The 16,010-nt window shown below is 44.2% G+C and overlaps 1 protein-coding gene across 1 annotated transcript in view; it reads left to right on the top strand.

The window, feature by feature from the left end:
* The window catches only part of LOC138757170 (interleukin-11 receptor subunit alpha-1-like), a 101,377-nt gene that overhangs the window by 66,027 nt on the left and 19,340 nt on the right, over positions 1-16,010 (top strand). The window contains exons 5-6 of the mRNA XM_069924084.1: positions 3,470-3,636; positions 7,660-7,774. Of these exons, the coding sequence (XP_069780185.1) occupies positions 3,470-3,636; positions 7,660-7,774 (282 nt within the window). The remainder of the gene's footprint in view (positions 1-3,469; positions 3,637-7,659; positions 7,775-16,010) is intronic.

Here is a 16,010-nt window from a genome sequence, read left to right as displayed (position 1 = left end):
GGAACTGCAGGCCCTTGATGGCGGTCTTGAAGGCCCTCGTCTCCTCATCAGATTCCTGGTCCCGGATGAGCTGGTCGAATTTGAGGCCAGGCGTCAGCACGCAGATGGCCGGTCGCGAGAATACATCGGCAACCACATTGTCCATCCCTACCTTGTGCCGAAGGTCAGTAGTAAACTCCAACAGGAAGGAGAGGTGATGCTGCTGGCGAGGGATCTTTTGCCATCGTGAGCGCCTGGGTGAGGGGTTTGTGGTCGGTGAAGATGGTAAAAGTCCTTCCCTCCAAAACATAGCAGAAATACCACACCGCCAGGTACATGCCCAGTAACTCGCGGTCGAAGGCACTATACTTGCATTCTGGTGGGCAGAGCAGGCGGCTGAAGAATGCCAGCAACTTCTAATGTCCATTCACCTGCTGTTCCAGGACGGCACCAACGGCTGTGGCAGAGGCATCGACAGAGAGTGCCATATGCAGGTCGGTGGGCGAGCATGGTGGCCATCGTGAGAGCGTCTTTGATGGCCTCGAATATGGCGCAGGCTTCTGGGTTCCAAGCGAGTGTCCTGTGTTTGGCCACAATGAGGGCGAATAGCAGCTGCATGATGCGTGCAGCTCCCGGGATGAAGTGGTTGTAAAAGTTGACCACACCCGTGAACTCCTGCAGCCCTTTGAGGCTGTTCGGGCGTGGGAACTCCCTGATAGCAGCGACCTTCGTAGCGGCGGGCATGGCTCCTTCAGCTGTGATGGTATGGCCCAGGAACTACATGGACTCTTTTCTGAGCTGACACTTGGCTGGATTGATGGTAAGGGCGAAGTCGGCCAGCTGGGAGAAAAGGGCATGTAGGTGGGCCTTGTGTTGCACCCCATCCTTGCTGGCGACGATGATGTCGTCCAAATAAATAAAGACGAAATCCAAGTCCCTGGCCACAGAGTCCACAAGGCGCTGGAAGGTCTGAGCGGCGTTCTTGAGCCCAAACGGCATGCGCAGGAATTCGAACAAGCCAAAGGGGGTGATGATGGCCGTCTTGGATATGTCCTCAGGGTGCACAGGGATCTGGTGATATCTGCGTACCAGGTCAACCTTGGAGAAAACCCTCGCACTGTGCAGGTTGGCCATAAAGTCTTGGATGTGAGGAATGGGGAAACGGTTAGGAACGATTGCCTCGTTGAGCCATCGATAGTCTCCGCAGGGATGCCAGCTGCCAGAGGCTTTCAGGGCCAGGTGGAGCGGCGAGGCCCACGGGGAGTCGGACCGCGGAATGATCCCCATCTCCAACACGTGCGAAAACTCCTCCTTTTACTGCCTGGAGCTTGTCAGGCAGGAGCCGGCGTGCTTTGGTGTGAACTGGTGGGCCCTGGGTGGGGATGTGGTGGAACACCCCGTGATGCGGCAAGGCAGCGGAGAACTGTGGCTTGAGGAGTGTTGGGAATTCATCCAGGATTGACTGGACCTCGTCTCTGGGCGTGCTGATCGTGGCCATCTACGGTTGCTCCAAGCAGGAGGCCTTGAGGAAAACGGCCTGGAATATACGGTCGACACCAGGCAATTACCTCGAATGTACACCAGAAATCTGTGTGCGAGGAGGAAGTCTGCACCCAGAATGCATGTTGGGAGGGATGAGATGGTGAACCTCCACGCGAAATTCCATTGGCTGATCTGGAAATGGACCATCTTGTCTCCATACATCTGGATTGTCGTTGCGTTGGCCGCACGGAGGGGAGGTCCACGAGGTCGGTTCCTGACGGCCGTGGCCGGGATAATGCTGATCTGGGCTCCAGTATCATTGAGGAACCGCCGGCCGTTGACTGAGTCCGGGAGGTAGAGGAGGCTGTGTCCTTGGCTAGCTGCGGCAGCCATTAACAGCGTCCGGCATCGTTTCCCTGGAACGAGCAGGGCTGATGACACTTCTGAGCCTTGGTTTCCCAGCGCTGGTGCTGGAGCGGATGCTGTGGCCTTGGTTATGATCTTGGGGGCCCTTGCAGGGGCCGGGTGCTCTTCCGCAGCACTAGGGGTGGGCTTGGCGTGGTCATGCCCGTGCCTCGTGACCTGCTGGACCACTGAACCCTCCTGGAATCGTATGAGCCATAGCTCTTGGGCCTTCTGGGTGACCTTCCTCGGGTTGGTGAAGCTGTCCTGGATTAGCAGCGGCCGGATGGCCCGGGGCATATGGTCGAGGAAGATGCGGTTGAAAAGTGGGCAGTTGGTGCGCTCACCAAGAGCGCGAGCATCTTGTCCATCAACTCCATCGGGGACCTGTCCCCTAGGGCATCGAGGCGCAGCATCCGAGCGGCACGCTGGTGTCTGGATAGTCCAAGGGACCCAGTAAGCAATCCCTTGATGGTCTCTTATTTGTCCTCGGCGGATGGGTGTTGAACAAGGTGCAACATGCATCTGGCAGTGGCCTGGTCCAGGGCAGCGACCAAATGGTAGAATTTGGTCGTGTCGGACGAAATCTGGTGGAGGTGAAACTGAGCCTCCGCATGGCCGAACCAGGTCTCCGGCTCCTGAACCCAGAATTCAGGCAGTTTCACAGCTATAGCGCTGATCCCAGGCTCGCTCATGATGGGTTCAAAGGCGTTTGAACCAGTCGGGGTCACCAATTGTAGTGGCAGCTACTCTGCTCCTGCAATAACACACACACAACCAGACGGGTTCAGCTCAGTGAGCAGACTAGTTTATTGCAGGCTGTTGTGCTTTACTTGTACTCCCAGCCCAGACCTGGCTGAGAACTGTGCTGGAGGGCGCTGGCGTCACCTGGGTGTCATATGGTCCTTCAGTGCGGGCCTCTGAGCCCCGTGCTGGGAGGAAAGGAACACCCACGACAGCGCCATTTTGGCCGGCTGCCCCGCCGTGTGCCTTGCAAGTGGGGCTGGTTCGCCTGCCTAGTGGTGAGCCGCCACAGGACCACGATTATTCATTCTCTATTTGGTTCCTCTGAAGTAGTACCATTAAATTTCCAGATTTCCCTGTAGTTATTTGTTGTATGCCAAGTTCCATAGGATTGCAAATAATCATGTTTTATCTGTTGATTTATTGATCACATTCCTCCGGTGAGAAATCAGATAGCCTTATGTAGTCTCAGAATGAGCACTCCATCCTCATCAGTGTAGGGCAGAAATGTAAAATTCTCAAGAAAAACAGCCAAATATTTTTCAAAAGTTAGAGATGCCTGATAATCCAAAAACTAAATTTTCTCAAATAAATAAAATTGCTAGACATCATTGACCATATGGGTAGAAGTTAACATGGGATATGTGTTTCAAAAGATCACGGGAAAGGAAGAAATGGTTGCAGTTGTCAACGGTACAAGATAAATATTTGTGTAGAAATTCACTGAAAACTCAACCACTTAAGCAAGTTACAGTGCAAACTTTAACGACAGCCTTTAACACCTGCAACATTATGATTTGCTTCTTTCTTGAGATGTTATTGTATGTTCTAAATTACTAAATAGAGTTTGTAACTTCATCAGGATCATTCAGTGGAAAGTTAATGGATCCCTAGTGGGCCAAGCAAACAATACCAAAGTACAAAATGGAAATCTTGTGCTGTTAATGGCAGGATTGCCTGTGGAAGGAAACTACAGTTGTCATGACGACACCGGAGAAATGTTGCAGTGCACTCGATTAAAACTTGGATGTAAGTCAAGCTTCTAATTTAACAAACATCTATCAGAGTTGATAACATCACAAACTTGGAGTGCATGTTAAAATTAATTTGTTGACTGGAAAATGCACTACATGAATTTTTATCTGTAGTTGATAACCTTTTAAATTATGGATAATGCAACCAGAATCGCATAGAAAGTTTTAATGTAACTTAATTACTGCATATATTGAATTCCTTTAGCTTTGGATTTCCCATCAGTTTCTGGAGTAATGTTGTCAGTTCAAACTGGATGCAAGGACTGTTATAGAATAGATTTGTTTTGATTTTTACAGTAAAATTGTTTTGATTTATGTTTTTTTTAATTTGCCAGGTTAGATCCTGGAAGTTTCAAACTGGAATGCTTCTGTTTGAAGGTGCTATTGAAAAATCAAAATTATTACATTACAATGTAAAGCCACTTTGTTGCTCACTTCCAACTGGACCTCAAATTCATTTGGTCCATTGTTAGCAATACTCTCCCATTTTTCAGTCTCTATATCATTCTTGGGAGACAAACTCTCTACAGATATCTTCTAAAAATCCACTGACTCCTGCAGTTTCCCACAACTTCACCACACCTCTTCACACCCCGTCCCTTGTAAGGATTCCATTCCCTTTTCTCAGTTTCTCTGTCTCAGTTGCATCTGCTCCCAGGATGTGATCTCCCATGTGAGATATCCTCCTCCCTAAAAAAGTGTGGCTTCCCCTTCACAACCACCCTCTTGGCCCTCCTCCATTTCCTGCAATGTGCCCTGGCCCCCTCTGTCCCCATTTGCAACAAGGGCAGGATTCCCCTTGTCCTCACCAACCACCCCACTAGTTTTCACATCCAACATATTATTCTCTGCAATTTCCACCACCAGACACCTCTTCCCTTCTCCACCTTCCGCAGAGACTGCACCCTATATAACTCCCTCCTCCACACCTTCCTTCCCACCAATTGCCTTCTTGGTACCTACCCCTGAAACCGCAGGAAATGCTACACGTGCCCACAACTTCTCCCTCACTGCCATTTGGGGCCTCAAACAGCCCTTCCAAGTGTAGCAATACTTGCGAATCTGCAAGGTCAATATGCTGCATCCAGTGCTCCTGTTGTGGCCTCGATGCAGACTGGGAGATTGCTTTACTGAGCACCTTCGCTATGTCTGCTATAATATCGGGGATCTTCCTGTGGTAATCCATTTTAATTCCTTCCCTATTTCCATGCCAACATATCTGGCCATGGTCTTGTGCACTGTCAAACTGAGGCCACCCATAAATTGGAGAAACAACACCTCATTCAGTCTGGGCGTCCTCCAACCATTTGGCATAACATCGACCTCTGAATTCCGTTTGCCCTTCCCCCATCCCAGCTTCTCTTGTTCCCTATGTCTGTGTCTCTTTTCCTCCAGCTCCCTTCCCCTTGTCTCTCTCTCTCTCTCTTTCCCTATCCTCTGCATTCACAGAGCTACTTCCCTCTTGCCTTCCTATCCATGTTCACCAATGACCTCTTGGATGTTGACTTGTGCTTCTCTCCTTGCCCCTTCTTTCTTTCTTGTACCGCCTTTATATTCAGGCACCTGCCTGCTTTTTGCTCGAACCTTGGCTCCATTCCAAAACGATTTGCACAGTAAAACCGCTAGTATCTGGCACCTATGGGAATTGGTAGATGCCATACAAGTCTAATTTACAGTTACTTGAGACTTATTCTGTCAATACCTAACTAATACACCAGCATTAAAAATAAGCAGTTTAGATGACAAAAGTCAGAGCAGAATCTGAAGTAATTTTTTTTAAAAATCAGTCTTGTAGTCCTTGATTATGTAAAATTCACTTTACCGTAGCTTAGAAAACATAATTTCTTTTTAAAAAAACAACTACAGGTACATTGACCATTTTCAGAATACACTGAACAAACTTCATTTGCAACTTGAATTTAATAAACTTTTTACAAAAGCATCCTCTTGAATAAAAAAATAACTTAAAATCAAGGTTATACTAGGGCAGTGTCCCTGAGATTTTAGGATCATGAACCAAAAGGTGAGCAAGGTAAGCTGATGATGTGGATGGCTGTGGTTCTGGAGCAATTGGTATGGATATACGGGCAGGCTTTTGGGCTGCTTTGTTGAATACTGTACGAATACTCTTTGAATACTTCTCTCATGCAAAGTCAGATTTTGCATGAGTATAGCTGCAAAAAAAAAGTTGAGAAGAAAGAATGCAGTTTTGCAAAGGCAATGACAGCTTCAAATGCTGTAATAACATTTTTCCAGGAGATGGGAAGGGGCAAATTTACCATCCACAGAGGGTGCTGATGAATGTGAGGAATCAATTAGTGACAGTTCTTTAATTTAGAGAGATTTTGGGTAACTTTAAATCTGAGCAAGAGTACCAAGAGATGATTTTGCAACCCTTGTGGTGTGGCATGACACTTTCACACCTTGCGAGTTTCATTTCAATTCTTTTAATGGTTAATATAAATAAACCAAATACTTAAACTCAAATAACAAAATAATGATATGATGATACATACTGGAGAATTCCAGTGATTGTAAATGCATACATTCCTATTAAAGCAAGCGAGATGTCCAGCAGAACCCAGTGCATGGGTTCTGCTTCAGAAAATTGGAACATTGTTCATCATCTGTCTGGTAGTAGTCCTCATTTTGATTTAGTGTTATAAAGTACTGACACTTCCCACAATGAAAGCATAATGTTATGAGCCTGGAAGACCCCAAAACCCAGCAGCAATAGAAATTCACCAAGACAAATGGTTACTTAAACAAAAGTTGCTTTTAATTATCTTTAAACATGAAAACAGGATAAACTTTATCTTATTGCTATTAACTTAACATAACCCCCTTCTAATTCTAAGCGCACTTGTATGAAATGTGTGTGTAAGTTCAGAAAAGTTCTTTGATTCACAGTCCAATCTCAATTCTCCCAAGTTCACCGTTATCAGTCAATTTTTACACTGTGCACAGAATTTAACATTTATGAAGTTTACCAGGCTTTGGTGCTTGAAAGGTAAATGGTTACCACTTAGGAAGATTCTTGTTGGTTTTCAGAGAGATTTGTTGCTCCAGATGATGACCTCTTCCTTTCAGATCACCACAGAGTTCCTTTTCTGTTTCCCTTATTTCAAGGGAAACATTATACAGCAGCCATCTCTTGTATGGACCACAAGGGCTTTGACCAGGCTGAACTAAGAATTCACAAACCATCTTAAAAATGGGGTTTTTCCACAAGCTTGCCAGCTTGTCGTGTTCCAATCCCAGTTGCTGAATAACTGAATTTTCTCTCTTAGAAGAGCAAATTGCACTCAGACTGCGGAACTGGACCCAATCTTCTGAGTCTGTTAATCTGTTGCTTTCCAAAACAATAATCCATTACTCCACAGCATGTCCAATTAACACCTACTTGTGAAGTCCTTATAGGCATTTTTCAAAGTTTTTGGAAAGCACTTGGAGCCTGAACTGTCAGGCTTGAGCAGAGCTCTGGCATTTTAAATGAGATATGTTTTGAAGTGATTGTATGTGACCTACACTAAAAAAACCTGCCACGATTTATCTCCTTTGAAATATATCTATGTACAATATAAAACACGACATAATCCATCACAATATCCCCATCTTCATCAGCCTTCTGGTGAAAAAGGAATCTGAGCTGAGTCTACTCCATCAACTCAGTAGATGAGTGTTTTTATTAAACTTTCATATTAATGTTATTAGCATTTTAAGTGCTAATATAATTGAAACACCTTGTCAAAACCTTTGGCTTCATTTTTTTTACTATAATTACATTCCATAGAGTTAGAAGGTTAATTGGTCACATAGGTATATCTGGGAGGGGCAGGAAGGGTCTGTTACCTTGCTATATCTCTAAATTTAAAAAGAAAGTTATTTCAGGGACATAATTTAAAATATTACATTTCAGCTGATCATGTATTGCTTTCATAAATCCAGAATACTGTAACTGCTTCACTCAGGATTTTGGAAAAAGTGTCAATGGTGTTCTATTTATTTTTCATGACAGATCCTCCATATAAGCCAGTGGTGCACTGCAAGGCTCTAAATTTTTATAGAATTTACTGTTTTTGGGAAAGGAACCATGTGGAATCCTTTCCAACCCATTACATTGCAACCTACAGGTAAGATACCTTCACGGATTTGCACTTTGTATTGTGTGAAATGTTTGACGTTCTTCTACATGTTTAAGTAATTATTTGGGCGCCACTCCAGAATTGGCTGCTAAAACCTTCTTTGTGAGAAGCATCGCTACAAGAATTAAAGCATTTCAAAAACACTTTTCACGTTAGCATATGGAGGAAGAATTTTAAAGGAGCTCTTGTCAAAGCCAATTACATCCTAAGAAATGTTGGTGATGAATTGGCCTGTGTTGAAAATTTAAATTGCACAGATCAGTGTATGAGTTTTATATTATGTTTCCAATCCACTCAAGATGTGTGCTGACCAAATGGATCGATCAAAGCCTATTGCCTGTTTTGGATACCAATACAGAATTTGGGGGAACAAAACAAAGTGTGAAGGAAATCAAGGGTAATAGTGTTAGTATAAGAATGTACTGCTGAGGTAAATGATCAGCCATGGTGCAGGTACAAAGGACTGAATGGTCAACTTCTGCTTCTATTTCTTAGTGTCAAACAAACCCTCTTTCACCCCAAGATCCCTCAGAATTTTCCTACGGGTAGTCTAAATGACCTGGGACCCATCCCTTCCATCAGAAATGATGCATAAATTGATGTCATTAATGTGTTGAATCAAAATTGGTGGTTGCAGCTTGCAAGGCCTAATTTCCAATAGTCTTGGAATTCAGATTTGGTGTTCTTTTTTGCATGATTTCCAACTTCAAGTTGTGACCAACTTCTTGGCTAGTGTGCTTTTACCTTCGACTCTAAAGTGCAGATGATACAAAAAAGGGCTTTCTTTGTAACAACTAGGGCTTTGTTATGGATAACCAACCAAGAATTGTCATTTTATATTTTAAAGATTCTTACCTTTGCTGTAGAATTTGAGACACTAATGAAAATCTTGCAGTTCTAATTCACTGTTGTCTGTTGAGAGGGTAAATGTTTGAAGGATGCTTGACCAAATGCACTGGTACTGTTCACTTCAAAAATTGTAATTCTTTGACTGCCTCCTGTCAACATGTTAACACTGTTTTGAAATTAGTTTTATTCAATGAATTAATTTCATGTTTTAATAAGAGTATGATTCATAACTAGAGAAAAACTCAGTTCAGCCTTGTTGAATCATTACTGAATGTTATATTGTACTTCTTTTTGGGTACTATTGTTTACAGAGAGACATAGCACAGAAAGACCCCCCTCCAGCCCAACAATCAATACTGATCTTTTTGCCCATCTATTCAATCAATTTGCTTGCTTTTATGTGTAGTAATTGTTTACTATTGTACCGCCTCTCCTGTGAAACTTTTTGTAAGCCGAAATGGCATAAAGTGAAGACCATTTCACTACTTTTTGAGGCTATTTTTGTAAAAGCGAACAGAGAGATCTTGGAATAATGGTTTATCATTCTTTGAAGATGGATTCTCATGTAGATGGGGGGGTGGGGTGAAGAAGGCTTTTGGTGGGCTGGCCTTTATAAATCATAATTTAGAATATAGGAGCTAGAAGGTGATGTTGAGATTTGTTCAAGGCATTGATGAGGCCAAGTTTGGAATATTGTGTGCAGTTCTGGTCTCCAAATTATAGGAAGGATATCAATAAATTGGTAGAGAGGGCACAGAGAAGATTTACTAGAATGTTGCTTGGGTTGCAGTATCTAGAATACGGAGAAAGATTGAGAAGACTGGGTCTTTATTCATTGGAGCATAGGAGATTGAGAGGGGATTTGATCGAGGTATTTAAAATTATGAGGGGAATAGATAGAGTAGGTGTGAATAGGCTCTTCCCCTTGAGAGTAGGAGAGATTGGAATGAGGGGTCATGTTAAGGGTTAGGGGTCAAAACTTTAGAAATAACATAAGAGGAAGCTTCTTCACTCAAAGAGTGGTGGTTGAGTGGAATGAACTTCCAGAAGATGTGATTGCAGCAGGGTCATTTTTGTCATTTAAGAGGAGGTTGGATGAGTGCATAGATGTGAGGGGGTTTGAGGGTTATGGACAGGGAGCAGGTAGGTTGAACTAGTGAAGTTTCACGTAAATCGGTGCGGACTAGAAGGGCTGATGTGGCCTATTTCTATACTGTAATGGTTATATGGTTACAAGTCTCTTCACAAAAATGAATTTTTGTAATTCGAGCACAGGTCCTTATCCCTTTATCCGTGATTTTGAAATCCTCCAAAAACCAAACATTTTTTCACAGCATGGACAGTATATTTTGAGGTGTTCAAGAGCAGTGGTTCCCAAACTTTTTTGTTCTGCTGCCCCCTTGGCCTCCAGCCCACATCCCAAGCACCCCCCATCCAACATGCTGGGGAAGGGGAGTTAATGGCAGTGCTGAGTGGGGTGGGGGGGGTTAGTGGATGTGCTGACTGGGGTGGGGGGTTAGTGGATGCGCTGAGTGGGGTGGGGGGTTAGTGGATGCGCTGAGTGGGGTGGGGGAGGTTAGTGGATGCACTGAATGGGGTGGGGGTTAGTGGATGCGCTGAATGTGGTGGTGGGGTTAGTGGATGAGCTTAGTGGGGTGGGCAATGGCGGCACTGAGGAGGAGGCAGTGGCAGCGCTGACTGGGAGGCGGTGGCAGCACTGGGAGTGGGTAGTGGTTGCGCTGAGAGGAGGGGTTTAGTGGTGGTGCTGTTGTGGCGGTACTGAGAAGGGGTAATGGCGGCGCTGAAAGGGAGGTGGTGGTCACACCAGTACAACATGGCGGCCACCAAGTCTAGCCTTCGCGAGAATCCCTTGTCACCGTTCGTTTTGCTCACCACAGCCACCCCAAGTCCGGCCAGAAAGTTACTGCACCAGCTTCTTCATCAAATTTTGCTGCAGACTGAATAATAACAAGGCTGAAGGATCAGAATGCTCCCTTTTCACTCACCGCCCCCTTGGATCTTTCCACCACCCTCAGGGTCAGTAGCACCCACTTTGTGAATCACTATTCTCGAGAGAGCGAGGAGAGAATGCGGCTCAGGCAGCAAGAGGGGGGAGAGCTACAGCGCGCCTTGGACAAGATGGGAGAAAATGAGAAAGGAACGCGGCTCGGGCAGCAATCGGGGAGAGAGCATCAGCGAGACTCAGGTGGGCGAGCGAGTAGAGAACACTTCTCGGGTGGAAACTGGGGAGAGAGCAGCTGAGGCAGGCTAGGAGGCAGACAAGGGTGCAGCAGATCCCAGCTGGGGGAGCCTCTTTTTTTTTTAATGCGGGATCAATGGCTGTCTTTGTTACCCAGAGCGGTTCCAGCTCTGCGGGGGATTATGGGTAACGAAAGCAGCCATTGCTCGTTAAGCCATCTTCAATGCGGCATGGTTCCATAAAAAGGACTTGTGTTTTGCGCGAATCTGGTCTGCCACCATTTTAATTCCATAATCCAAAATCCAAGAGTCCCAAGGATCTCAGATAAAAGGATCAGCACCAGTGTTCATGAAGTGGGATACACTGCATCCACACTGTATTTCTGCACATGGGTCCAGTGAGGCAGAGTTGACAATTTTGAACACCTTATCTACCTGTGATGTCACTATGAACCTGTGCTCCTAAATCCCTCTGCTCCACTATATTCCCCAGATCCCTATCATTCACTCTGAATGTCATATCTCCCAAAATTCAACACCTCATATTTCTCTGTATTAAATTCCATCAACTAATCCTCTACCCACCTTCTCAGCTGATTAAAATCCTGCTGCAAACTTTGGCAAGTCTGCAATGCCATACTCTTTTGTGTCACTTGCAAACTTACTAACCATGCCATTTACATTTTCATCTAACTCAGTGATAGAAATGACAAACACCGATCCCTGTGACACACCAATAGTCATGGGCCTTCAGTCTGACAAATAACTTTCCACTATCATCCTTTGCTTTCTTCCTTGAAGCCAATTTTCTAACCATTTTGCCATCTCACCTTAAACCTTCCCGAACAGCCTTCTATGCAAACCTTGTTGAATGCTTTGCTGAAATCCTTGTACACAATATCTATAGCTCTGCCCTTGTCAAACTTTTTTATGTTACATCTTCAAACACTCTTGGATTTGTGAGACATGACCTCCCATTTACAAAATAGTGCTGACTTCCCCTAGCCAGCCCTTGTCCATCCAAGTGCATGAATATCTTCTCCATCAGAAAACTCTCCAGTAACTTACTAGCTATAGATGTTAGGCTCACTGGCCTTAGATCCTAGGCTTTTCCCTACAGTCTTTCTTGAATAGACCCTGAACATTTCCCATCTTCCTGTCTTCTGGCACCTCACCTATACTTGATAACGACTCAGGAAATCTCAACTCGGGTACCTGCAATTTTTGTACTTCCCACAGTGTCCTGGGATACATCTGATCAGGCTCAGGAGATTTGTCAACCTTCATACACATCAGGACCTTAAGCACCTCCTCAACTATAATACTGACTGTTCTCAAGACACTGCTATTGACTGTCTAAAGTTCCTAGTCCTTTTGACTTTCTCCACAATAAAACCAGAGAAGCATGCGTAGGGGACCTTGGCCTTCCCCTGTAGCTCCACACAGAGTTGGCCTTGTCCCATTTTTTTTTCCTCTGATTACCTTTTTACCCTTTATGTGTTTATTCTTGTATCTTGAGATTATCTCCAATGTTATCTACCAGAGCCAGCACCCCTCTTCCCGGTGCCATCCAGATTTTGTTAAACTTGCTCCTGAGTTCACGTCCAAGTGTACACATGATCCCAGCTGCGATGACCTGCCCCAAGTTTCCTCCTTGCTCTTGAAGAGAGCTTAAATTTCCTTTGCATTCCAAACTTCCCTGTACTTGCATGTCCAATTCTTCATTTGAATAGGAATGTGCATGGCCTGGGAACTTGTCAACAAACTTTTTAAAGACATCTCATTTTCCTTATGCTCCACTTCCTTCAAACAGCCTATTCAAACTAACTTGAGATCATTCTTGAGTTGTACCTTCAAAGTCAGCTTTGCCCCCTTTCCAGATTTTAACTCCTGATCTTGCCGTGTCTCTCTCCATAACTATCTTAAATGTGATAGAACAATGGTCACTGATCCTCAAAGGCTCATCCACAAGCAATTCGTCCATTTGTTCTTCCCATTTTCCTAAGACTGGATCAAGCATTGCCTTCTACCTTGTGGGATTCTCAACACATTGCCGAGGTAAACTTTCCCGGACACATTTGATAAATTCCACCCCATCTAAATCTCTCACGCTTTGACTTTCCCATTGAGAATGCCCTCCAAATGCTCAGTGACCTCCTTGACCCAGACTCCCAGGAGTCAACACAGATCCAGGCATTTCTTCCACACCCACAACTTCCTGTCCACCCCGCTGCAGCCACAGAATCTCATGAATGTTCATCAAATCCTACTTTAGTATAAACACTAAATCCTACCATTCTGTTGCTCTGTAAAACATTCACAAGATTAATCTTGTGAACCTTTAACCGATGCCGCTGCCTTTGGAAGTCTGTCTGCAGTAAACGTGGATTTTAGCATGTGATCTGGTATACTTCCAGCCATTTGTAATGGAAATTAATGCCAAAATGTTGATTTTATATTGTGGTGTTGGAAGGGTCTAGTCACCTCCCTTCCTTGCATACAGTGGTGCTTGCAGAGGTTGCCATCTGAAATCTCGATGCATGATAAATCTACAGGTTGTTTATCTTTCTCAACACTGCTTCAATAAACAAAAACTGTTGCCATCGCCTTTATTTATTTAAATGCTTCCCTTCTACTGGGAGCACTCTTTGACTGCCACTGTTTAGATATGCTGAATAATTCCCATAGTAACAGCAGTAGAGTACTCTACCAGACCTGCTTTATGTACTGCTTGCTTTCTCGTGACTGGGACTTGACATAGGAATCCCCACAATTTCTTCTGTGGTGGTCTGTTTGTTGCACTGACGTTAATGTCCTGTACCTGCTGAAATTATTTATTGACGGAAACTGCCTCTAAAATTGTCTTCTATCCTGCTCAATGTTTTTGATATATTAGTGTGTCTGGACTGTCAGTTTGTCTAATATTTTAACAATTTCTAGGCTTATTTTATCGGCACTCAGTTTTGCATGTGCTATTTTTACACATTTTCTTTGTTTGAGTTTGACCTCAGGCATGTGGCAATTAATAGATAAATCTGAGGCTTACTAACATTGAGGTTAATAGTTAATTCATTATTATCTACTTTGCCAGTGTACCCTGTGTGCGCTCCTGGTTGCTAACCTCCAACAAAGTCCATTCCTGAATGTGCAGAATCACACATTTGAGACATGGAGTATAAGCGAGTACAGGTACACAATCCTTTATCCAAAACGCTTGGGGGACAGTGTGTTCCAAATTCTGGATTTTTCTGGATTTCAGAATAAACGCCAGCTGCCCCAGATTTAAGCCCACCCAAATTGTGCTGCCAAGTTGTGTCCCAGCTGCTGCTACTGATCTCTCTCTCTCTCTCTCTCTCTCTCTGTGATCTGGCTAAAGTCCTAATTTCTATTTTATATGGATAACCTCTAATTTTCAGACTATGACCCCTTGTCCTCCATTCACCCACCAAGGGAAACATCTTACCCACATCCACCCAATCTAAACCTTTCAAAATACGAAATGCCTCTATGAGATCTCCTCTCATTCTCCTATACTCCAATGAATACAACTCAAGAGCTGCAAATGCTCCTTGTACATTAGCCCTTGCATTCAAGGAATCATCGTAGTAAATCTCCTCTCCAACAACATCACATCCTTTCTAAGATAGGGGGCCCAAAACTGCACACAGTACTCCAAATGGGGTCTCACCAGTGCCCCACAGAGCCTCATCAACACCTCTTTACTTTTATACACTGTTCCTCTTGAAATGAATGCCAACATAGCATTTGCTTTCTTCACTACCAATAACCACCTGGTCATTAACTTTTAAGTTTCCCTGCACAAGGACACCCAGGACACTTTGCACATCTGACGTCTGATTTTTCACCCTATCCAAATAGTATTCTGCTTGTTTACTTCCACTGCCAAAATCTACAACTGTACATTTCTCTATGTTAAATCTCATCTGGCATAATTTTGCCCAGTCTCCAAATCTGTCTCTATCCTTCTGCAACTTTACGGTTTCTACTACACTTCCTACTCCACCATTTATCTTGGTGTCATCCACAAATTTGGCCGCAAAACCATTCATACCACAATCCAAATCATTAATATAAATTGTAAACAGCAGCGGCCCCAATACCAACCCCTGCGGAACACCACTAGTGACAGGCAGCCATCCAGAATGGTAACCCTTGTCTCAGCAAACTTTTTTTTGAGAGAGGAGTAAATAAATTTTTAAAACTTGAAATATTTCTGGAGCAAGTTTATTTCACCAGGGAAAGAAAAGTTTTATTTTAATCCTTAACAACATCATCAAATGAAATTATTTACTGAGGATCATGGATTTAGAGTCTGACCCCATAGATGAGATAGTAGAGTACCAGCAAGTTCTAATGAAGCTTAATGTGCAGATCAGGCTCGAAGAAATAATAGGAGAAAATGTGATGGACAAAATAAATGGAAAAAGATCAGTTTATGCATTGAAAGTAAAAACACAAAGGCTGGAGGAATTCGGCAAGGTCTGCAGCATCCATAGGATGTAAAGTTATATAATTTACATTTTGAGCATGTGCTCTTTGTCAAAGTATGAGTAAAAAGCAGGCAGGCATCTGAATAAAAAGGTTGGGGAGAAGGGAGGAAAAGACAAAGGGGAAAGTGGGGAGAGAGAGGCCAACTCATAAAAGGTGATCATTGGACCAGGATAGGAGGACAGAAGAGGAAAGTTGAGAATTGATGGGGGAAGGGTGGCTTTGTGAATGAAGAAATGGAGAAAAGGAGACAGAGAGAGGAGATGAGAGAGACTGGAAGGTGGGGGCTAATGAAAACTGGAGAAGTCTTATGTTGATGCCATCTGGGTGGAGAGTGCCCCGACTCTGAGGTCTTGTTCCACCAATTTGCAGGAGGTCTCGGTCTACTAGAGCATGAAACCATGGACTGGACATGGAAATGGAGCAGGGAGTTGAAATGGCTTGCTACTGAGAATTCCCTGCTCTTACGGTGGGCAAAACAAAGGTGCTGAACTAAGCGATCTCTCAGTCTACATTCATTTTCCAACGTAGAAGAGACCACAACGGGAGCACCGAATACAATAGATTATACCTGCAGATTCACAAGTGAAGTGTTGCTTCACTTGGAAGGACTGTTTGGGGACCTGAATGGTGAAGGAGAAAGTGTGGACACAAGTTCACAGGGGTA

This window comes from Narcine bancroftii, chromosome 3 (genome assembly GCF_036971445.1).
Source record: "Narcine bancroftii isolate sNarBan1 chromosome 3, sNarBan1.hap1, whole genome shotgun sequence".
NCBI lineage: Eukaryota > Metazoa > Chordata > Chondrichthyes > Torpediniformes > Narcinidae > Narcine > Narcine bancroftii.
The sequence above is the reverse complement of the archived record's forward strand: the minus strand, read 5'-3'. Positions and strand labels throughout refer to the sequence as shown.